Source organism: Hyperoodon ampullatus (assembly GCF_949752795.1).
Source record: "Hyperoodon ampullatus genome assembly, chromosome: 12".
Taxonomy (NCBI): domain Eukaryota; kingdom Metazoa; phylum Chordata; class Mammalia; order Artiodactyla; family Ziphiidae; genus Hyperoodon; species Hyperoodon ampullatus.
In genome coordinates, this window is record NC_136925.1 from 1985915 (window position 1) to 2010629 (window position 24715).

The 24715-nt window shown below is 36.6% G+C and overlaps 1 protein-coding gene across 3 annotated transcripts in view; it reads left to right on the forward strand.

The window, feature by feature from the left end:
- IBTK (inhibitor of Bruton tyrosine kinase) overlaps positions 1–23514 on the forward strand; it is a gene marked incomplete at both ends in the record, with an annotated part of 87352 nt that extends 63838 nt beyond the window's left edge. For 2 of the 3 annotated variants that reach the window (XM_079716952.1, XM_079716954.1), the window contains 4 exons: positions 5771–5915; positions 21975–22063; positions 22473–22605; positions 23383–23514. In XM_079716952.1, coding sequence (XP_079573078.1) covers positions 5771–5915; positions 21975–22063; positions 22473–22605; positions 23383–23514 — 499 coding nt within the window. The remainder of the gene's footprint in view (positions 1–5770; positions 5916–21974; positions 22064–22472; positions 22606–23382) is intronic. The other variant, XM_079716953.1, reaches the window with a different exon arrangement.
- Between the last annotated feature and the right edge of the window lie 1201 nt (positions 23515–24715).

A 24715-nucleotide genomic window follows, 5' to 3' on the forward strand; every position in this document is an offset into this window, starting at 1 on the left:
ATTTTATGTGAGGCAGTTTGTATTGATTTAATTATTGAGTAGATAAAAATTTGGTAAAGTTTTTAGCTGATTTTGTTATGAATAGATGCTTAGTTCATATGATGACAAAACAGTGTGAATCACCATTATTTTCCTCCCATCTGTGTCATCTTTGGCACTTTACAAGGAGTATTGTTTTCATTTCTTACTGAAGCCAGTGATAGACTAGATGGCCAAGCATGAGTTCTGTGATCATTAAGAACTGGGTTTGGATCCCAGTTCTGCCTTATCTCTGGTGATCTTAGGATCACTCAGATCCCTCAACTTTGGTTGTACTCTTCTTTTAAACTTAGGTAGTAATGAAAATACTTATCTTTAAGGATTGTTATTGTAAGGGTTAAATGAGATGATGCATGTAAAAGTGTTTTGGTGGTTAGGTCAGAATCAGGTACAGATGAGTTATTCAGACAAGATACAGGATATTAGAAGGCCTTGCTAATTTTTTATGGGGAACCCCAAATAGTTTATGAATTTAATCTGGGTTTGGATTTTATGGTTTCTTCAAAGTATGAATTTAACTTTTTGGGGAATTAACTGGTTAGCATTTGTGTTCACTTCGTTTTCTGAGTAAATAAAATATTTATTCTGTATTCTGAGTAAATAAAATAGAAGAAATTAATATTATACTAGGAAATTGCTTATGTTGTTATTCATAATTTTGACTTATTAAGGATTTCTGAAAATGATGCTAAGGTTACAGTGTAGTTCTAGTATACAAAATCATAGCTAAAGGTTACATTTCTGAATCAGTTTTTCTAAGTTAGACTTCAGGAAGGAAAGATATTATGCCTATGAACTGACTATATTTCTTCATGTCAGAATTTCTGTGTTCTCACTGTCTTCTTTTTCTCTTAAATTAGTTATGTTAAATGCTGTGAAAATTGTGGATAGTAACAGACTTAACATAGCATCAGGTACTGTTTAAGTATTTTACCATAGGTTAACATTTGATCCTCATAACAAGCATTGTAAGGAAGGAGATGGTATCAGTATCTCCATGTTACTGATGAGGAAACTGAAGCTCAGAGGTTAGTATCTCCCCAAGGTCAAAGCTGGTATGTGACAGAGCCAAGATTTGAACCTACAACAGTAGCAGCCATAGAGCCTGTGTGCCTGACCCTGACTACTACCCTGCAAATCCTTTTTACATTTTTGATTGCAGTAAAACATTGTTGAATAAAAAGATTCTAATACCATAGCAATCTGAGCATGAAATCTTTGGAAGCTAAATTAATCTGTAAAGGTGATTTTTAATTTGTATACTGTTTTTTGGTAGATATTCTAAAGTGCATTCCACTCAACTAATTCTCAAAGTACTATACCTATACTGGGTGTGATTAGTTTTGTGTATATTTGATTATTTAGATCAACTTAATTTTTATTTCCTCTATGTTCTCCATGTAAAATTAGATTTAAATTTTAAAGTACTTTTTATTGAAACATAATGTATAGTTAGGAGTGCAGTTATCATAAGTGTGTAGGTTGTTGTATTTTCACAAACTGAACACGTCTTGTGCAACCAGCACTCAAATCAAGAAGTAACACTACCAGCATCTCAGAAGTCCTCTATCCTGACTTCTACTTCCACGGAGTAATCTCTCCCTTTTTAATACACACACACACACACACACACAATCATTATTGTTTCTAGCTTCTTTTGCTCAACATTATATTTATGAAATTCATTCATATTTTGATGAGTACTGTCTAATACTCCATTGTGTAAATATACCACAATTTATTTCACTCATTCAGTTCTTGCTGGCATTTTAGTAGCTTTGTTGTTTTACTGTTGTTAGGGTTAGTGCTGCTGTAGATATTCTAGTTCATGTCTTTGTTGAACATATTGGCATTTCTGTTGCGTATATAACTAGGAATAAAATTACCGGGTTGCAGGATATGCATATATTCATTTCTAGTAGATACCACTAAACACTCTCACTAGTGTTATGTGAGTTGACCTTTTTCCACTTCCTTTCCATAAAAAATTGTTTTAGTCATTCAGAAGGAGTGCAGTAGATTTCATTGTGTATTCTGTTTTTTTGAAATAACTTTACCGAGGTATAATTTACATACAGTAAAATGCACTAATTTCAAGGGTACAGTGGGAGTTTTGACAAATGTATCACCTGTGTAATCACCACTCCAATTAAGAAAAATATTTCCACCATCCCACTATCTTGACCAACCCCCACCCTCTACCCATGCCCCCGGCTACCATTGATGAAATTTCTATCACTATAGCTTAGTTTTTGCCTGTTCTGGAACTTCTTGTGAATGGCACGTAAGTACAGTATGCTCTCTTTTGTGTCTGGCTTCCTTCATTCAACATAAAGGTTTGGAGCTTCATCCATGTTGTTGCATGTATCAATAATTTCTTCCTTTCTTATTGTTGAGAAATACTGAGTTTATTTTTATGAAAAAAGTTATTTATGTATAAGTCGTATGTTATTATTTCTCTTGAGTAAATGCTTAGGATTGGAATTGCTGGTTCGTATATTAAGTGAATGTTTGACTTCCTAGGAAAAGTACCAAACAGTTTTCCAAAATGGTCATGCCATTGGACATTCCTACTAGTAGCATGTAAAAGTTCCCATTATTCCACATCCTTTCCAACACTTCATATATTTAATCTTTTTAATTTTAGGTCTTCTAGTAGGTGTGGTTTATTTTGTATTTCTCAGGGACTTATTGGCTATTTTCATATCTCTGAAATGTCTTTTCAGATCTTTTGCCTTTTATTGGGCTATTTTGTTAATCTAGAATTCTGAGAGTCTATATTCTGAAAATAAGGATGTTTTTGGATATGTTTTGTGGATATTATCTCCCAGTCTGTATTTTGGTTTTTCACTTCTTAATAACATTGTCTTTGGAGGAGCAGAAGTTTTTAATTTTGGTAAAACCCATTACATCCATTTTTTTGGTTTGTTTTCATTGAAAGTTAGGGCTTTTTATGTCTTTGACTATAAGGTTACAAAACTTTTTTGTTTTGATCTAGCTGTTTCCTAAGTTTAGCTTTTGTGATTGGGTTTGTGATTTTCTTTTTATATGTGGGTAAGGTAGAGATCAAGGTTTTTGTTTATTCTTTTTTTTTCTCATACAGATATCTAGTTGTTCCAGCACAATTTGTTGAAAAGATTGTTCTTGCTCCATTTTATTGGCACTTTTGCTGGAAGTCAGTTGACCATGATGTGTGTGTGGGTCTAATTCTGGACTCTACTCAGTTCTGTTTGACCTATATGTATGTGCTTTTGATGATAGCTTCTATAAGTGTTGAAATCAGATAGTATAATTCCTCTGATTTTGTTCTTTTTTTCGAAACTATTTTTTCTATTTTTAGTTTTGACCATGTTTAAATAAGTCTTAGATTTGGCTTGTCAAAAAAAAAAAAAGCCTACTGGGATTTGTTGGGTGTTGCTTTGAATCTGTAGATGAATTGAAGAGTATTGACAGGTTATCAATATTGGGTCATTGAGTCCCCTAAGAATGAACATGGTATCCTTTCGATTCTCTTTAAAATCTCTCAGCAGTCTTTTATAGTTTTAAATAGATGTATCATGTTCATCCAAGTTTTGTTAATTGTATCCCTAAATATTTAATTTTTTTGATGCATCCATTGACTGGATCCTAGAACTTTTCCATAGGATTTTTCTCCTTTATGTGATGAAATATATTGATTTTTTCTGAGTGTTAGAACACCCGTGCATTACATGAAGCCCACGTGGTCACTGTGTATTACCTTTTTAGTGAATTGGTGAGCATTATCCCGGGAAGTTGTCTTCAGAAAGTTCTCTGTTTATCTTCGTCCCCTCTCACCCCAGTGCCAACCATTGTTGTGGTTTTTCTTTTTCGACTGTAGTTGAGTTTTGTCTGTTCTAGAAGTTTATGTAATTAGAATGAAACATAATATACTTTTGTGTCTGGCTTCTTTCACTCAGCATGTTTTTCAGATTTATTTGGATTGTGTATACCAACAGTTTATTCCTTTTTATTACTTAGTAGTAGTCCAAGGTATGAATACACCATAATTTGTGTTTACTCCTGTTGATGGACACCTGGACTTTTTCCAGTTTTTGGCTCTTAAGAATAAAGCTGCTCTGACCATTCTTGTTTAGTCCTTTTTGTAGACATATATTTTAACGTCTCTTGGGTAAACATTAGGGAGTAGAATTGCTGGATTTTACAGAAAATGCATGTTTGTTTACTTTTAAAAAAAAACCTGCCAGATCTTTTCCACAGCATTTGTATCATTTTATCCTCCCAGCAAAATTTATGAGACTGTTGGTTGTTTCACATCCTTGCCAACATTTGGTATTGTCAATTAATTTTACCTGTTTGGGTGGGCGTGTAGTGGTTTCTCCTCTTCCTCTGTGAAGTGTCTATTCAGATCCTTTCTGTATGCCTTTTGAAGTTGCCTTGTCTTCTATATTTGTGGTTTTTTAGGTCTAGGATCTCTCTTTTTTTTTTTTTTTGGCTGCGTTGGGTCTTCATTGCTGTACGTGGTCTTTCTCTAGTTGTGGCAAGCAGGGCCTACTCTTCGTTGCAGTGTGTGGGCTTCGCATTGCGGTGGCTTCTGTTGTTGTGCAGCACGGCCTATAGGTGCGTGGGCTTCAGCAGTTGCAGCACACCTTCCCTAGAGCACGCGGGCTTCAGTAGTTGTGGTGTGTGGGCTCAGTAGTTGCGGCATGCGGGCTCTAGTGCGCACGGGCTTCAGCGTTGTGGTGAGCAGGCTCAGAGTTGTGGCGCACGGGCTCCAGAGTGCAGGCTCAGTAGTTGTGGCGCACGGGCTCAGTTGCTCAGAAGCACATGGGATCTGCCCAGACCAGGGCTTGAACCCGTGTCCCCTGCGTTGGTAGATGGATTCTTAACCACTGCACCACCAGGGAAGTCCTTAGGATTTCTTTTTAGAGTCTGAGTAGAAGTCCTTTGCCAGATGTATGTTTTACAAATATTTTCTGTTTTCTTAATAAGAAACCTTTGCTTACCACTGAGTTATGAAGATAGATAGTCTTCTGTTTTCTTCCAGGATATCTAGCTTTTATGTTAGTTCTATAATTCATCTTGAAATAATTTTGGGGTATGGTGTGAAGTAAAGGTCAAGGGTTTTTTTCCTTCTATAAACCATTTGTTTATTATAGAAAACATTCTTCCCACTGGGTTGCTTTGGCAGTTCTGTTATTGAAAGTAAAATGATTGTCTACATGAGGGTCTATTACTGGGTTCTCTAATCTGTTCCATTGATCAGTTAATCCTTAATACCCCCACTGTCTTGATTACTGTACCTTGTTTTATCTTCTTCCAGTTTTGTATCTCTTTTTTACAACAACTTTGGCTAATCTAGGTTTTTGTATTCCCATATAAATTAGAGAATCACTTTGTTCATTTCTACAATAAAAAGCTGGTGGGATTAATTCAATTTTTAAAAGAGGTATAGGTCTATACAGATTTTCTTATTTATTCTGACCATATTTTTTGTTGTTACCAGAGGCATAGTTATAATAGCTGTTTTTACTTCACCATCTGGGTTATCACCAGTGTTGGTCTCCATTGATTGTTTTTTTCTTATCACACAGTTTTGATTAGTCTACAATTGACAGCAGGGCTCCACCATCACATTGAAAACTGTAATTATATCATTGTAAAATTTTTGGTATATATTCTCTCCATTATCCCCTTGCCACTTCCAGCAAAAAGGAGTGTTTTTACATGATCTCTATTGTTTTTTTTACAGGGCATCTTCTCTACATTCAGTTTCATCCAAGTCATTCCGGGATTTCTTACTAGAAGAAAAAAAATCTATTACTGGCCAAAGCTCAGGAGATCATGTCAAAAAAGTTTGTTTTAAAGGAATTGAAAGTTCCCAGGCTGCAAAAGTTGTAAGGTAATAATCATTTTCCTACCTTAAAATGTGCTGTGGTGGTTCTGTATCCTGAAATAATCTTTAAAGATTTATGAGGTAGATTTTTATATATTCTTTTACATTCAAAATTAACGTGTCAACTCCTTGGCATTCCATGTCCAAACTACATTTGAGTGCTCCTTGTAAACATACACACACTTATACATATATATTTTATATATATTTATTTCATAAATGTAGCATTACATATGTATACACATCTCATGAGGTTTTTCTATTCAAATTTTTAATTAGAAAAAAATTTTAATTGGTTGTTTATCATCCTCTGTAATGACCCTACATCTATTATATTTTTTAAAAAATGAATAGTCTTCTGATAGAAGAAAAAACGTAAGTTATATGGTAAGTTATATGATGAGTGTTGTCCTGTAGACCATGCTTTTAAATAGAAAGACATAACTTCTTTATTTTTTCTACTTCAAGACACAAATCTGCCTCTATTTGTATTCATCTTATCTTCCTTTCTTGTTTTACAGTAGAAGAGTTATCCTTCCCATCTAAGGCTAGGATTTATACCTGTACCTTGTATCTTAACCCCTTTCCACTTCTGAAGGCTTCAACTATTAAATATCCCTCTCTTTTTCTTACGGATGTTCAGCGGTTTCCTTTTAAGTAGATTTTTTCCTGTCTGGTTTTGAATATGCACAGGTCTCTCACACGTGGAGTGGGTGGGGTAATCGATCCCCTACTTATCCCCCACATGTTTTCTAGCAATTGTCCTATTGTTACCAATTTCCTGTTTCCTTCACAGCTAGATTTCTCAAAAGAGCTGTCAGCACCCTCTCACTTCTCAATCCATTCTGGCTTCCAATCCCATTACTAAACAAACTGTTCAGGCTAATAAGTTCAGCAGTGACCTCCATATTGCCAACACCACGGACTTTTTACATGACTCGTCGTACTTGAAGTTCACTTATAGGTCGTCTTCTCATTTCGCTTATATTCTTTCTATGCTGATATTTCCTGAGCTTCTATGTTGAGTTATCAGCTATACCCTAAAGACTCAAAGTTAAACTGCCTGTCCACCTCTGTTATCTGAGCTTCACACTTAATTCTCCATCTGCCTTCTTGATATCACCAATGTTCAGAAATACCTTAAACTTTATGTCCACAACCAAACAATGTTTTCCTCATAGCCTTATCATAAAACCAAATCAAACAAAAACACAGACAAAACATAAAACCAGCCTATTCTTGATTTCTCTTCCTCGGTAAATGTCATTTGCAAATCTTTGACATGTCCATCTTCTTCAGCAATTTCCATTCTTTCAGCAGGACATGACAGTTTTATCTCTTAAATATTTCTCAGATCTATGTATTAAACCTCATCTCCACTGCCATCACCCTCATTCAGACTACTGTGATCTTTCACCTGGGCCATCTGAGTAAGCCTCCTAACTGGTCTTGCCGTAGCCTTTCTTCCTTCTCTACAATATATTGAGCTAGTGTGTGTGGTGGTTTTTTTTTTTTTTTTTTTTTTTTAATGCAAATCTTAACCTCGTAGGATAAAAGCTAGGGTTCTTATATGGCCTTCAAGGCCCACATAGTCTAGCCCCTGCCAGCCTCTTTAGCTTTATCTTTTAATATGATCTCTGTATTTTAGCCACCTTGGCCTTCTCTTAGTTTCTCAAATACCAGTTACTTCTTCCCACTTACTTACCCTTTGAATAGTCGACTCTCCTCCGATCTCTGTTCAGTCGTATTTGAAGAAGTCTGACTTCTCGTATTCTCTTACTGGGTCAGTTTCCTGTTACTACATCTTAATAGCGCTTCTCACTCATCACACTTAGCACAGTTAGAGTAGTCCCTCCTTATCTGCGGTTTTCCTTTCCGTGGTTCTGGTTACCCGTTGTCAACTGTAGTCTGAAAATATTAAATGGAAAATTCCAGAAATAAACAATTTTTAAGTTTTAAACTGTATGCTGTCGAGTAGTGTGATGAAATCTCTCGCCATCCTGCTCCATCTTACCTGGGACGTGAATCATCCCTTTGTCCAGCGTATCCTGCCTGTTAGTCACTTAGTAGCCATCTGAGTTATCAGATCGATTGTCAGGGTATCACAGTGCTTGTTCAGGTAACCTTTATTTTACTTAATAATGGCCCCAAAGCACAAGAGTAGTGATGTTGACAATTCAGATATGCCAAAGAGAAGCCATAAAGTGCTTCCTTTAAGTGAAAAAATTGAAAGTTCTCAACCTAATAAGGAGAGGGAAAAAACTGTATCCTTAGGTTGCTAAGATCTGTGATACAAATGAGTCTTCTATCCATGACATTATGACGAAGGAAAAAGAAATTCATGTCAGTTTTGCTATCATACCTCAGAATGTAGAAGTTACGGCCACAGTGCGTAAGTTCCTAGTTAAGAGGGAAAAGGCATTATATTTGTACAAGATATTTTGAAAGAGCTAGAGGCCACATTCATATAACTTTTATTACAATATGTTGTTATAATTGTTCTATTTTATTATTGTTGTAACTTTCTTACTGTGCCTAATTTATAAATGAAACTTTATCATAGGTATGTATGTATAGGAAAAAACATGGTATGTATAGGGTTCAGTACTGTCTGCAGTTTCAGGCATCCACTAGAGGACTTGGAATGTGTTCCTGTGGATAAGGGGGGAATTACTGTAAACTTACTATTGGTGTGATTCTTTGTTTAATGTTTTCAAATACAAGTATTTTAATGTCTCAATTTTTAGCTGTATGTTCAATGAGAGTGAGGAAGATTGATCTTTGCTCATCACTGATTAGAATGTTTCCTAGCATGTGGTAGGTGCTCAGTGAGCATCTGGTGAATGAGGAGAAGAATAAATGAAAAAAAATTGTAGCTGTTTCAAGTACCATTTACTTCTAATGTAATGAGTTATATTGTATGCCTTAGATGTATAAATGTTAAGGTATGAATGTTACAATTGTTTTTGTAATATTTTTACATTTTAAATTGAATGTATTTTTTAAAATTTATTTTCTTTGGATAAATATTTTTATTTGTTGTGGAACTTAAAAAATTTTAAGGATATGTGGTTTCATACTTGATCGCTAGGGTGTGCTATAACATCAGGCTCTTAATTGTGAAAACTGGTATGTGCTGTTAGACTGCTTTGCAAATTTTAGTTAAAGGAGTGTGTGATAGTATCATGCTATCTGATAGTATCATGCTCTCCATAGCTTGGGTGTTTGGCAAGTGGAAGTTAATGTTTTAAATAGCTGTTTGTTATCATCTGATCACTGAGAAAGAAAACAGCTTGGGTTTCATTTTTAATTTCATCATAGAAAATATGTTATCATAGGAGAGCTTTTTTTTTTTAAGGAAATAATAAAACATAACAGATAAAGTAAAATATTAACTCAGCAAATTATGGGACACTTGACATACGTACAGTATTCTGCTGGCCTCTCTTGGGTATATATAAAAGTATAATACACAGGTGCATCCTTAACTGTGTTTGAAATCAAGTTGGTAAGTCTATGCACACACAGAATTTAACTGACAGAACAAGAATAAAATTGCAGTATAATATAACAGTGTTAAAGAAGTCCCAAAGCAATATATGACTAAGTGCTGTATGAGTGGTTCAGAGAAGGAAAAATGACAGTGGGCTAGAGTTGTCTGGAAAAACTTCATTGAGGAGTAAAGGCTTGAGTATTACGTTCATAAACACTTCTCCTATTCAGTCGCAAATATTTGATCGTTATATTTATGGCCGTATGAATAGTGTTAGAAAAATATCGATCCATTTCATTGCTACTAGCTTTTGAACATAGGATGGGATTTTTAAAAGAAGAGAGGAGAAAGGGCAGCATAAACAGATGAAATGGTGGGAATTAAAGCAAGAAGACAAGAATGGTTATGATTCTTTAGGGAGTCAGGGTGGCAGGGGTGGAGGGCTCATCTCAGGAAATTCCACAAATAATAAATTCTTGTTTTAATTGTAGGAAATGTGATATTCCCCCCCCCCCAAGGCTAGGGAACTAGAAGAATGGCAGTGTTGTTACTTATTGATGTGAAAAGAAGGATTAATGTAGTTTCTGTTTGTTTATTGTTACTTCTGCATTCTTTTTCATTTTAATGTGTTTTCTTTCATTTTCCTTTCACTTAAATACCTCCTTATGTAATTCTAGGCAGAAAATGTGATCTTGTGTTTCTAATTAGTAAGAAAAACTATGTGTGAGACAAAATCATTATATCAGCTCTAATTTTATATAAAATCTTTGTAACTGGGATAATATAAAATTCTTTTTTAAAATAGTCAACTATGTGAGCAAAAAGTAATTTAGTTTTTCTCTTGAAGTCTAAATTTGGCAAGATTAATATTCTTCAGTTTGAACAAAAATCTTTGAAAGATTTTAGCCAGCCCTTTTATGTTGGTTTTATTTTCAGAAGGCTAAATTTTATATGGATTATCTATTGGGATGTCTATTTGTGTTGCAAATACCTAAGGCTTAATAATGCTATTTATTTTTGGAAAGCTTATACTGTTTTTATATTTGTTTAGTCATAGCTCTGTTTTATTTGGCAATTTTGCTTCATTGTAAGATGAAATTTTGACAGACTTATAGCTGTTTAAGTAAATTTATAATTAATGAGATTATCCATAGGAAAATCATTAATGGAAAGAATTCTAACATCTTATGAAACAGATTTAAGTCTAATGCTTACAGCAGCCCTCTGTGAACCTTTCTGAAACGAGAACAGTAATACCTATCATATGAAAGTACTTTATGAACTATAGAATGTTACATAGATAAAATTGTTATGCTTAAGCTCTGATTGTTTGGCTTTGATTTAACAAGGCCTATACAAGATACTTTAGTCCTTATATTCAGTTCTGTTTGCCAGTGACATCATTTTCAAAGATAGGGCTTATAGTTGCTGCTTCTTACTTAACAATTAAAAAATAATTGGTTCTACATGATTTTCACATTTCTTTGAATGTGTCAAAACACTTTAGCTGATCCCTAGACACCAGGATGATTTTTGAGCACCAGTTTAGTCATTATCTGTTTTGTTATGCTATGTTATAATTTATTGTCCTAGAAGGCCTCTAATCTCCAGCCCTGACTTAAGGACCTTTCAAGGAACTTAACCAAGGGGATTTGCATTTAGCCTGTCCAGGGTAGTTATCTATTCCATTAGAACATAGAATTTTCCCGTTTATTTTATAGTCATTTTAGTTTAGATTCTCATCATTTCCTAACAGGTTTATCCCAACAGCTTTCTAGTTCATCTCCTTGGCTTCATTTTTCTTCTGGCTTTAAGTCTTTTACTTCATCCTGGAGACTTCCCTTATTTTTTTGGATGTCATAGGTCAGGTATCCAGCAGGATTCAAGTCATAGCACTTCATTAAAACTAAGAACCTAATGAGTACCCATTTTCATTTCATTTTGTATTCCAGTACCCACATCTGGAAGGAAGAAGTTATTAGTAATTCGAAAGAATGAGGAATTTTTTAAAGAAAAACTCTGCTTTTATTCTGTCCCATATTTTAAATCCTTTGGCTTTCTGCTTCAGTTATTTATTCTCTAATTACTTTTTTCTTTTTTACAAACAACTATGTTCCAGGTGTTTTGCTGGACACTGAGATACAAAGATGAAAGAAACAGAGTCCTGTACCTTGAGAGACTAGTCTAGCAGTTAAGACAGATGTGTGTGAAGTTTTAGAACAGTAATTGAAGTGCTCTAAAAAGAGGAAAGGTGATATTTGAACCAGTCCTTAAAGAATGAGACGACATTTTTAATGGACTGTATTCTACACCACAGTGTATAGAAAGTACACTGTATTCTGAGTGAAAAAGGCCTGGATGTGAGTTCTGTCCTTAGCATTTCCCCAATTTGCGAGTCAGGCAAATTATCGAATATTCTTTGAGTGTTAGTTTACTAATCAGTATAATGGAAATAATGCATGCTTTCTTCACAGAGTATTACAAAGATTAAATGAGATATGAAAATACTCTCAGTAAATTTGTTTGCCCACTCACACATCAGGTTTAAACATTTTAGTTCTTAATGTATTTGTACTCTGACCCTACTATTTCATTTTAACTTTATTTCCCTCCTAATCTCTTAATCCAATCATTCAGTTTATTGAAGAGAACAACCTACCTTTACTTAAGCCAACAAAATCTTATACTGTTCCATGTATTTGTATGACCAAAACCCTATCTCAGTGCCACTCCTCTCAGCTTTAATGTCATTTCCTCAGTGAAGCCAAGAGTTTATACCCGAGGGGTTGGTGCGCCGCGGCTGGCCTGGAGGGAGACCGGGGAAAGGGTCTGGAGCTGCCGAAGAGGCAAGAGACTTTTTTTCCTTTTGTTTCCTGGTGTGCGAGGAGAGGGCATTAAGAGGGCTGCTTGGGGAAGCGCCGGAGACAGGCGCGAGCCGCGGGTAAGGCGCGGACCTCGGAGACAGGCGTGGGACGCTGGGGCTGCCGCCGCCGCCGCGGGGCCTGTGTGCAAGCGCGGGTCACTGTCCGCCCCGCCTTCCGGGGGGCCTGTGCACCCCGCCACTGCCGGGGTCCCGGGACCCGGGGACAGCTTTCCCGGGAAAGCGCACGGAGCGCCACGGGCTGCTGCAACGTCACGCTGGCCTCTGCCGCTGCAGGCCCGCACCACACTGCGCGCCCCTCCCTCCCCTCTGCCTGAGTGAGCCAGAGCCCCCACATCAGCGGCTCCTTTAAACCCGTCCTGTCTGAGCGAAGAACGGACACCCTCCGGCAACCTACGCGCAGAGGCGGGGCCAGGTCCAAGGCTGAGACCCGGGAGTTGTGAGAGCAGAGACAGGGAAATCTCTCTGTGCAGCCTCGGAGGCAGCGGATTAAAGCTCCACGGTCCATTTGATGTGCCCTGCGTCTGTGGAGTGCATGAATGGACAGCGAATCATCCCAAATTGAGGAAGTGGACTTTGAGGACAAGATTTAAGACTTTCCCCGCTTTTCCTCTTTTTACAACGAATTATCCCAAATTAAGGAGGTGGACTTAGAGAGCAAGATTTCAGACTTCTCGCCTTTTTCCTCTTTTTACAACGAATTATCCCAAATTGAGGAGGTGGACTTGGAGAGCAAGATTTTTTATTTTTCCCCCTGCTCTCTTTTTGTGAATGTGTATGTGTAATCTTCTGTGTAAGATTCTCTCTGTATAGCTTTGCTTCCACCATATGTCCCAGGGTTCTATCGGTCCGTGTTTTTTTTAATAATTACTTTTTAATTTTAATAACGCTACCATATTTTATATTTTATTCTATTTTACTTTACCTGCTCTTTCTTTTTTTCCTACCTTCCCTTCCTCCCTCCCTCCGCTCCTCCTTCTTTCTTTTTCTTTCCTCCATCCCTCCCTCCCACCCTTCTTCTTTCCACTTTCTTTTTCTTTCCTTCCTCCCTCCGTCCCACCTGTCTTTCTTTCTTTTCTTCCTCCCTCCCTTCTTCCATTCATTCTTCCTTTTGCTTTCATTCCTCCCTCCCTCCCTCCTTTCTTTCCTTCTTTCTTTTCTTCCTCCCTCCCTCCCTTCTTCCATTCACTCTTCCTTTTGCTTTCATTCCTCCCTCCCTCCCTCCTTTCTTTCCTTCTTTCTTTCCATCCTTCCTCCCTCCCTCCCTCCTTTCTTTCTTCCCTTCTTCCTTTCTTTCCCTCTCTCTTTCTTCTACTAATTCTTTCTTTCTACTTTTTCTCCCTGTTATTCTGAGCCGGGTGGATGAAAGGCTCTTGGTGCTGCAGCCAGGAGTCAGTGCTGTGCCTCTGAAGTGGGAGAGCCAACTTCAGGACACGGGTCCACAAGAGACCTCCCAGCTCCACATAATATCAAGCAGCGAAAATCTCCCAGAGATCTCCATCTCAACACCAGCACCCAGCTTCACTCAACGACCAGCAAGCTACAGTGCTGATCACCCTATGCCAAGCAACTAGCAAGGCAGGAACACAACCCCACCCATTAGCAGAGAGGCTACCTAAAAACATAATAAGGCCATAGGCACCCCAAAACACACCACCAGACGTGGACCTGTCCACCAGAAAGACAAGATCGAGCCTCAACCACCAGAACACAGGCATTAGTCCGCCCCACCAGGAAGCCTACACAACCTACTGAAACAACCTTAGCCACGGGGGACAGACACCAAAAACAACGGGAACTACGAATCTGCAGCCTGCAAAAAGGAGACCCCAAACACAGTAACATAAGCAAAATGAGAAAGCAGAAAAACACACAGCAGGTGAAGGAGCAAGATAAAAACCTACCAGACCTAACAAATGAAGAGGTAATAGGCAGTCTACCTGAAAAAGAATTCAGAATAATGATAGTAAAGATGATCCAAGATTCTATTTCCAAGATCCAAAATCTTGGAAATAGAATAGACAAAATGCAAGAAACAGTTAACAAGGACCTAGAAGAACTAAAGATGAATCAAGCATCGATTAAAAACACAATAAATGAAATGAAAAATACTCTAGATGGGATCAATAGCAGAATAACTGAGGCAGAAGAACGGATAAGTGAGGTGGAAGATAAAATAGTGGAAATAACTGATGCAGAGCAAAATAAAGAAAAAAGAATGAAAAGAACAGAGGACAGTCTCAGAGACCTCTGGGACAACATTAAATGCACCAACATTCGAATTATAGGGGTTCCAGAAGAAGAAGAGAAAAAGGAAGGGACTGAGAAAATATTTGAAGAGATTATAGTTGAAAACTTCCCTAATATGGGAAAGGAAATAGTTAATCAAGTCCAGGAGGAACAGAGAGTCCCATACAGAATAAATCCAAGGAGAAATAGGCCAAGACACATATTAATCAAACTGTCAAAGATTAAACACAAAGAAATCATATTAAAAGCAGCAAGGGAAAAACAACAAATAACACACAAGGGAATCCCCATCAGGTTAACAGCTGATCTCTCAGCAGAAACTCTACAAGCCAGAAGGGAGTGGCAGGACATAATTAAAGTGATGAAGGAGAGAAACCTGCAACCAAGATTACTCTACACAGCAAGGATCTCATTCAGATTTGATGGAGAAACTAAAACGTTTACAGACAAGCAAAAGCTGAGAGAGTTCAGCACCACCAAACCAGCTTTACAGCAAATGCTAAAGGAACTTCTCTAGGCAAGAAACACAACAGAAAGAATATACCTACAATAACGAACCCAAAGCAATTAAGGAAATGGGAATAGGAACATACATATCAATAATTACCTTAAATGTAAATGGACTAAATGCTCCCACCAAAAGACACAGAGTGGCTGAATGGATACAAAAACAAGACCCATATATATTCTGTCTACAAAAGACCCATTTCAGACCTAGAGACACATACAGATTGAAAGTAAGGGGATGGAAAAAGATATTCCATGCAAATGGAAATCAAAAGAAAGCTGGAGTAGCAATTCTTATATCAGACAAAATAGACTTTAAAATAAAGACTTTAGAAGAGACAAAGAAGGACACTACATAACGATAAAGAGATCGATCCAAGAAGAAGATATAACAATTGTAAATATTTATGCACCCAACATAGGAGCACCTCAATACATAAGGCAAATACTAACAGCCATAAAAGGGGAAATCGACAGTAACACACTCATAGTAGGGGACTTTAACACCCCACTTTCACCAAAGGACAGATCATCCAAAATGAAAATAAATAAGGAAACACAAGCTTTAAATGATACATTAAACAAGATGGACTTAGTTGATATTTATAGGACATTCCATCCAAAAACAACAGAATACACATTTTTCTCAAGTGCTCATGGAACATTCTCCAGGATAGATCATATCTTGGGTCACAAATCAAGCCTTGGTAAATTTAAGAAAATTGAAATTGTATCAAGTATCTTTTCCGACCACAATGCTATGAGACTAGACATCAATTACAGGAAAAGATCTGTAAAAAATACAAACACACGGAGGCTAAACAATACACTACTCAATAACGAAGTGATCACTGAAAAAATCAAAGAGGAAATTAAAAAATATGTAGAAACAAATGACAATGGAGACACGACGACCCAAAACCTATGGGACGCAGCAAAAGCAGTTCTAAGGGGGAAGTTTATAGCAATACAATCCCACCTTAAGAAACAGGAAACATTTCGAGTAAACAACCTGACCCTGCACCTAAAGCAATTAGAGAAAGAAGAACAAAAACACCCCAAAGTTAGCATAAGGAAAGAAATCATAAAGATCAGATCAGAAATAAATGAAAAAGAAATGAAACGATAGCAAAGATCAACCAAACTAAAAGCTGGTTCTTTGAGAAGATAAACAAAATTGATAAAACATTAGCCAGACTCATCAAGAAAAGAAGGGAGAAGACTCAAATCAATAGAATTAGAAATGAAAAAGGAGAAGTAACAACTGACACTGCAGAAATACAAAAGATCATGAGAGATTACTATAAGCAACTCTATGCCAATAAAATGGACAACCTGGAAGAAATGGACAAATTCTTAGAAATGCACAACCTGCCAAGACTGACTCAGGAAGAAATAGAAAATATAAATAGACCAATCACAAGAACTGAAATTGAAACTGTGATTAAAATTCTTCCATCAAACAAAAGCCCAGGACCAGATGGCTTCACAGGCGAATTCTATCAAACATTTAGAGAAGAGTTAACACCCATCCTTCTCAAACTCTTCCAAACAATATCAGAGGAAGAAACACTCCCAAACTCATTCTACGAGGCCACAATCACCTTGATACCAAAACCAGGCAAGGATGTCACAAAGAAAGAAAACTACAGGCCAATATCACTGATGAACATAGATGCAAAAATCCTCAACAAAATACTAGCAAACAGAATCCAACAGCACATTAAAAGGATCATACACCATGATCAAGTGGGATTTATTCCAGGAATGCAAGGATTCTTCAATATACGCAAATCAATCAATGTGATACACCATATTAACAAGTTGAAGGAGAAAAACCATATGATCATCTCAATAGATGCAGAGAAAGCTTTCGACAAAATTCAACACCCATTTATGATAAAAACCCTGCAGAAAGTAGGCATAGAGGGAACTTTCCTCAACATAATAAAGGCCATATATGACAAACCCACAGCCAACATTGTCCTCAATGGTGAAAAACTGAAACCATTTCCACTAAGATCAGGAACAAGACAAGGCTGCCCACTCTCACCACTCTTAGTCAACCTAGTTTTGGAAGTTTTAGCCACAGCAATCAGAGAAGAAAAGGAAATAAAAGGAGTCCAAAGTGGAAAAGAAGAAGTAAAGCTGTCACTGTTTGCAGATGACCTGATACTATACATAGAGAATCCTAAAGATGCTACCGAAAAACTACTAGAGCTAATCAATGAATTTGGTAAAGTAGCAGGATACAAAATTAATGTACAGAAATCTCTGGCATTCCTGTACACTAATGATGAAAAATCTGAAAATGAAATCAAGAAAACACTCCCATTTACCATTGCAACAAAAAGAATAAAATATCTAGGAATAAACCTACCTAAGGAGACAAAAGACCTGTATGCAGAAAATTATAAGACACTGATGAAAGAAATTAAAGATGATACAAATAGATGGAGAGATATACCATGCTCCTGGATTGGAAGAATCAATATTGTGAAAATGACTCTACTACCCAAAGCAATCTACAGATTCAATGCAATCCCTATCAAACTACCACTGGCATTTTTCACAGAACTAGAACAAAAAATTTCAAAATTTGTTTGGAAAAACAAAAGACCCCAAATAGCCAAAGCAATCTTCAGAACGAAAAACGAAGCTGGAGGAATCAGGCTCCCTGACTTCAGACTATACTACAAAGCTACAGTAATTAAGACAGTGTGGTACTGGCATAAAAACAGAAAGATGGATCAGGATAGAAAGCCCAGAGATAAACCCACGGACATATGGCCAACTTATCTTTGATAAAGGAGGCAGGAATGTACAGTGGAGAAAGGACAGCCTCTTCAATAAGTGATGCTGGGAAAACTGGACAGGGACATGTAAAAGTTTGAGATTAGATCATTCCCTAACACCATACACAAAAATAAGCTCAAAATGGATTAAAGACCTAAATGTAAGGCCAGAAACTATCAAACTCTTAGAGGAAAACACAGGTAGAACACTCTATGACATAAATCACAGCAAGATCCTTTTGGACCCACCTCCTAGAGAAATGGAAATAAAAACAAAGATAAACAAATGGGACCTAATGAAACTTCAAAGCTTTTGCACAGCAAAGGAAACCATAAACAAGACCAAAAGACAACCCTCAGAATGGGAGAAAATATTTGCAAATGAAGCAACTGACAAAGGATGAATCTCCAAAATTTATAAACAGCTCATGCAGCTCAATAGCAAAAAAAACAAACAACCCAATCCAAAAATGGGCAGAAGACTTAAATAGGCATTTCTCCAAAGAAGATATACAGACTGCCAACAAACACATGAAAGAATGCTCAACATCATTAATTATTAGAGAAATGCAAATCAAAACTACAATGAGATATCATCTCACACCAGTCAGAATGGCCATCATCAAGAAATGTAGAAACAATAAATGCTGGAGAGGGTGTGGAGAAAAGGGAACACTCTTGCACTGCTGGTGGGAATGTGAATTGGTACAGCCACTATGGAGAACAGTACGGAGGTTCCTTAAAAAACTAAAAATAGAACTACCATATGACCCAGCAATCCCACTACTAGGCATATACCCTGAGAAAACCATAATTCAAAAAGAGACATGTACCAAAATGTTCATTGCAGCTCTATTCACAATAGCCCGCAGCTGCAAACAACCTAAATGTCCATCATCGGATGAATGGATAAAGAAGATGTGGCACATATATACAATGGAATATTACTCGGCCATAAAAAGAAACGAAACTGAGCTATTTGTAATGAGGTGGATAGACCTAGAGTCTGTCATACAGAGTGAAGTAAGTCAGAAAGAGAAAGACAAATACCGTATGCTAACACATATATATGGAATTAAAAAAAAAAATGTCATGAAGAACCTAGGGGTAAAACGGGAATAAAGACACAGACCTACTTGAGAATGGACTTGAGGATATGAGGAAGGGGAAGGGTAAGCTGTGACAAAGGGAAAGAGAGGCATGGACATATATACACTACCAAACGTAAGGTAGATAGCTAGTGGGAAGCAGCCGCAGAGCACAGAGAGATCAGCTCGGTGCTTTGTGACCGCCTGGAGGGGTGGGATGGGGAGGGTGGGAGGGAGGGAGATGCATGAGGGAAGGGATGTGGGAACAGATGTATATGTATGACTGATTCACTTTGTTATAAAGCAGAAACTAATAAAAAAAAAAGAAATTAAAAAAATAAAGTTTATACCCTCCTCCATATTGTTAATTTCTCCTGTGAATCCATAGTACTTGGTACATATTGGTATAAAGATTATATACTCTCACATTGCTTTATCATTCTTAAATACCTTTTAAAGTCTCTTTTACCAGAGTTTTTTTAGTGGAGGGGACTGAGTTTTAATCAGCCTGATTTTCAGTACCATAGTGCTGAAACAAACCCAATAAATGTGCATAAATGAATCAGGAAGTCAGTATTTTAGGCCCTGTTTGTTCACTTGCTGTTTGACTTTCTGTTGTTAAACCCAGCTGGACCTAAATTTGCTTACTGCTGAAAAGAGGGCATTGGATTAATCTAAGTAATTTCTAGGTATTTTTCTAAGCATAGAATTACACATTTAGGCCACGCTCTGTAGTTCCTTTTTTAATTTTTCTCCTTACAGGAATGCTTCTTACCACCACCACCCCTCATTCTATAGCCCTTTTATTGTCTTCTCGATGGTTTTTATAGTCCTTATAGTCAGTCAGAAGACCTTTGTTTTCTTAAATTCTTTTCTGTTGTATTATGTCATTTTATATGTTGTTTCCTGATCTAGTTTGTGAGTTCTTAGAAGGCAGATTGTGTCTTAAGTTTCTGTCCTATCAGCCACATGTAACTCATGAAGTTAGAACACACCCTCTCACCATACACAAAAATAAACTCAAAATGGCTTAAAGACTTAAATATAAGACATGACAATAAAACCTCCTAGAAGAGAACATAGGCAAAACATTCTCTGACATAAATCGTACCAGTGTTTCCTTAGGTCAGTCTCCCAAGGCAATAGAAATAAAAACAAAAATAAACAAATGGGACCTAATCAAGCTTACAAGCTTTTGCATAGCACAGGAAACCATTAAAAAAAAAAAAAAGACAGCCTACAGAGTGGGAAAAAATATTTGCAAACTATGATACTGACAGGGCTTAATTTCCAAAATATACAAACAGCTCATACAACTCAACAACAAAACGACCCTATCCAAAAATGGGCAGAAGACCTAAAGAGACATTTCTCCAAGTAAGACATACAGACGGCCAATAGGTACATGAAAAGATGCTCAACATCGCTAATTATTGGAGAAATGCAAATCAAAACTACAATGCGGTACCACCTTACACCAGTCAGAATGGCCATCATTAAAAGGTCTACAGATAAATGCTGGAGAGGATGTGGAAAAAAAGGGACCCTACTACACTGTGGGTAGGAATGTAAACTGGTGGAGCCACTGTGGAAAACAGTATGGAGGTTCCTCAGAAAACTAAAAATAGAATTACATATGATCCAGCAATCCCACTCCTGGGCATATATCCAGACAAAACTGTAATTCAGAAAGATACATGCACCCCTAGTTTCATAGCAGTACAGTACAGCAGTACAGGAAGCAACCTAAATGTCCATCGACAGATGAATGGATAAAGAAGTGGAATATATAAACAATGGAGTATTACTCAGCCATAAAAAAGAATGAAATAATGCCATTTACAACAACATGGATGGACCTAGAGATTATCATGCTAAGTGAAGTAAGCCAGAACAAGAAAGACAAATACCGTATGATATCACATATATGTGGACTCTAAAATACGACACAAATGAACCTAAGAAATAGGATCACTGACATAGAGAACAGACTGGTGGTTGCCGAGGGGGCTGGGGAAAGGATGGAGTGGGAGGTTGGGTTTAGCAGATGTAAGCTATTGTATATGGAATGGATAAACAACAAGCTCCTACAGTATAGCACAGGGAACTAGATTCAATGTCCTATGATAAACCATAATGGAAAAGAACATTTTAAAAAAAGGAATGTGTGTGTGTGTATATATATACAAACGTGTATAACTGAATGACTTCGCTGTACAGCAGTAATTAACACAACATTGTAAATCAACTGTACTTCAATAAAAAAAATTTCTGTCCTATCTATAATCCCTAGAGTATCGGAGTATTTACTGTATTTTTCTTGCTTACACAATTTAGACTATATTATAGTCACAAAATTTGGCTGCCAATTATCTTGTTTCTATATATTTTGAAACTCAGTGCTAATTTGTCACTCTTATTCATAAATGTTACCAATATAAAACATTCTTCACAAAGTTGTCTATATTTCCTAACATATGTTTGATTACAGTAAATTGGCTATATGAATATTATTAGAAAAAACAGACCATTTTTTTTGAGGGGGGGAGTATAGTTGATTTACAGTGTTGTGTTAGTTTCAGGTGTATAGCAAAGTGAATCAGTTATACATATACATATATCCACTCTTTCCTAGATTCTTTTCCCATATAGGCCATTACAGAGTACTGAGTAGAGTTCCCTGTGCTATACAGTAGGTCCTTATTAATTATCTATTTTATATATAGTAGTGTGTGTATGTCAATCCCAGTCTCCCAATTTATTCCTCTGCCACCCCGTTTCCCCCTTGGTAACCGTAAGTTTGTTTTCTACATCTGTGTCTCTGTTTCTGAAAAACAGACCATTTCTTGCAAGATCTTTCCCCATGGTATTTTATACACAAGATTTTATAACCACCTACAGATTTTTTTGTTCTTTACTTACAATTTTAAAGGTAAGTCTGATCGCATATATTAATTTGTCTTCTGAGTCAGGGCCTTGCAATTCTTCCTCTGTATTTCTATTAATAAGCAATTTTACTAATGGTACTAGAAGCTTTAATCTTCAGTTTTTGTTGTTTTGCATATGTTCTACTCATGGTTCCCCAGGACCAGAAGGCAACCATATTTCAGATGTACCACTTCTAGATAGTCCCAAGTAAGGTTAATTGATTAGCTTTGGGACCTCAAAGCTAGACTGCTTTTTAGCACTGAGAGAGAATATTAAGAAATTGGGAATAGTATGATATCGAGTAGAATGTATTATCTGAATACTTTCTGCTCCACAGTTTGAGTTACCTTTCTGTTTAGTTATATAGCTTTGCTCCATTCCACTTTCTGGTGTTTCCAAAGTTTTCTCTACAGCACCAATCCAAATAAAATATTAGTTCTCCTTGTTTCTATTTGTCACTTTGTCATTCTGTAAGTTGAATACAAAAGCTTCCAGGTCCCCTTATATTATAGGTCACAAGGAAAAACCGTATCACTGTTAAAGAGTATTTCAGAGGAGATTTTGTGTGCAAAAATTTGGCAAGATGAATGAAAACTTATAATTCCTTTTCTTTCAGTCCCTGGCTATGTTCTTCATTGCCTGCTCCTTCCCTGCTAGCCCCAGTCACTTTTGCATCTATTGTAGAAGAAGAGCTACAGCAGGAAGCAGCTCTTATCAGAAGTCGAGAAAAACCCTTGGCTTTGATTCAGGTAAATAACATGCTTATTTGGGTTTAATTTAGGGTAAGAACTGTACTACATTTCATTCTTAGGTCTTAAGAAAATTCTCTTTGTTTGCTTTGCAGAGGTGCATGTATTTATCACATTAAAATGTGAGTGCAATGTAAAACAAAACTGAAGCATTCAGCAAGTATTAATTGAAGGTATTCAGGATAATTAATTTACAACTAATAAATTGTGCTAAAGCTAATATTTCTAGCACTGGTGATGCTTTGGACTGTTCTTAAAAGTGACCAGTAGAGAACTTGGCATTATCTAGCTCTACACCTGGCTTCTGTATCAGTAAGAGTTCTTAGGTTGTAAGCCACAGACACCAAGTCAGGCTAACTTAAGGAGAAGAGAACTTGAGAGACACTGAGATTCCACAGACTTAGCTGAAAACCAGAGAGCCAGGCTTAGGAAACAGACAAGACTCATAGTTGTCCTAAAGAGCTTAAAGAACTAGACTTGTACAACAACAGAAAGTATCTCACAGGATGAGCAATTGGAATGAATGGATTCCAACAGCTATCTTCAGTTTCTTTTTCCTTGCTCTAGATTAAAATCAAGGGAAGGTGGGTATCTGATTATTCTAACTCAGGCCTCAACCCTTCTCCTTTTGAAGGGGATAGCAGGATACCTATTCCACTGTCTTGTATGCATAGAAAGTGGTAGTTCCACAAAAGGAAATTGGAAAGCTAATAGAATCCTGCTCGGTTTATAATTGAAGGAGTAAAGCAACTTCTCTTTTTTCCTTCCTCCTTTCAGATTGAGGAGCATGCGATACAAGATTTATTGATTTTCTATGAAGCATTTGGCAACCCTGATGAGTTTGTCATTGTTGAAAGGACACCGCAGGGACCACTGGCAGTACCTATGTGGAATAAGCATGGATGCTAGTTCACCATGGAGTTGAGATACAATTTTCATAAGTTGTGACTGTTATAAATAAATGCTATGGAAAAAGAGTTCTTACAAATTTGGTAACAGATCATTCTAGGTAGAATAAGAAAGGATTTAATTTCTTTACTGAACTTTAAGCATATACTGTTTGTATGATTAAGAAGAAATCCCTCAGAATTGTGATTTTAGTAACCTTTTGTGTAAAAATGTGTGAGAGGAAACACTAGGTTAAGTTTAAATAGAACTATTTTTCTGAATAGTCTTAAAAGGAAAACATGAGTGATTGAAGTGTAAAATTTAAGAGTGATGCATTAAAAATTAACTTTCCATTTGAGAATTTGGGATAAATAATTTAGAAGATTTTTGCCAAATATCTTTTTTTTTTTTTTTTTTTTTTAGTGTGACATTGATGAGCTTAAAGTAGGAGCGTCAGCCATTACTTTTGATCCATCAATGGCCAAAATTTTGTGTTTGCTATAGTAGTTATGCCTCCATTCTTGTGTCTTTTTCATCAGGCTTTGAACGTTCTGGCCTGATTTTTAAAGCTTGAGCTGCTTGAATGCCATTTTATTTCGGTTTCAACAGCACATTCTCCATTTTGCATTGAACTGTGGAGTATGGTGGAAAGGAAATAAGAATACTATTCTGAGCAGCTTAGTCTAAGATAATAGTTCCTTATAAGATTTGGAGTCATTGTGGGGATTGTTTTGGATGGGGAGAGGAGACCTTATAAAAGCCTTATTGTGACAGAATCCATTTCTGAAAGTGTTACAGTTTTCTAAAATAAATGCTTAATTATACATATAAGAATGAATAGTTTGGAAGAAGGTTGGTTTACAGTTACCTTTACAATGTTATATAATCAGAAATTCTCTGAGCCTGGGTTATATGAATAGACATAAACATTGTTCTCTTTACAGTATGCTGTTTGGGTTGTTTTTGAGTGGTTAAATATTTTAAAAAACAAATGTTAAATCTGTGCTCCAGCACCTAGACAAATTGGGAAAGTTAATGTTTCTGAGAAATAGTAAGCCAAGGGGAACATACAGGCAAATCACTGCTATAATTAGGTTGACGAAAATATGGCTGAAATTAACTCAACACTTGAGCTTTAGCTCCACCCAAAGCAGCAAACTTGTAAGCAAATGTGCAATAAAAAATAATCTTGATCCATTTCACTGTTACTGTGTGTTTGATA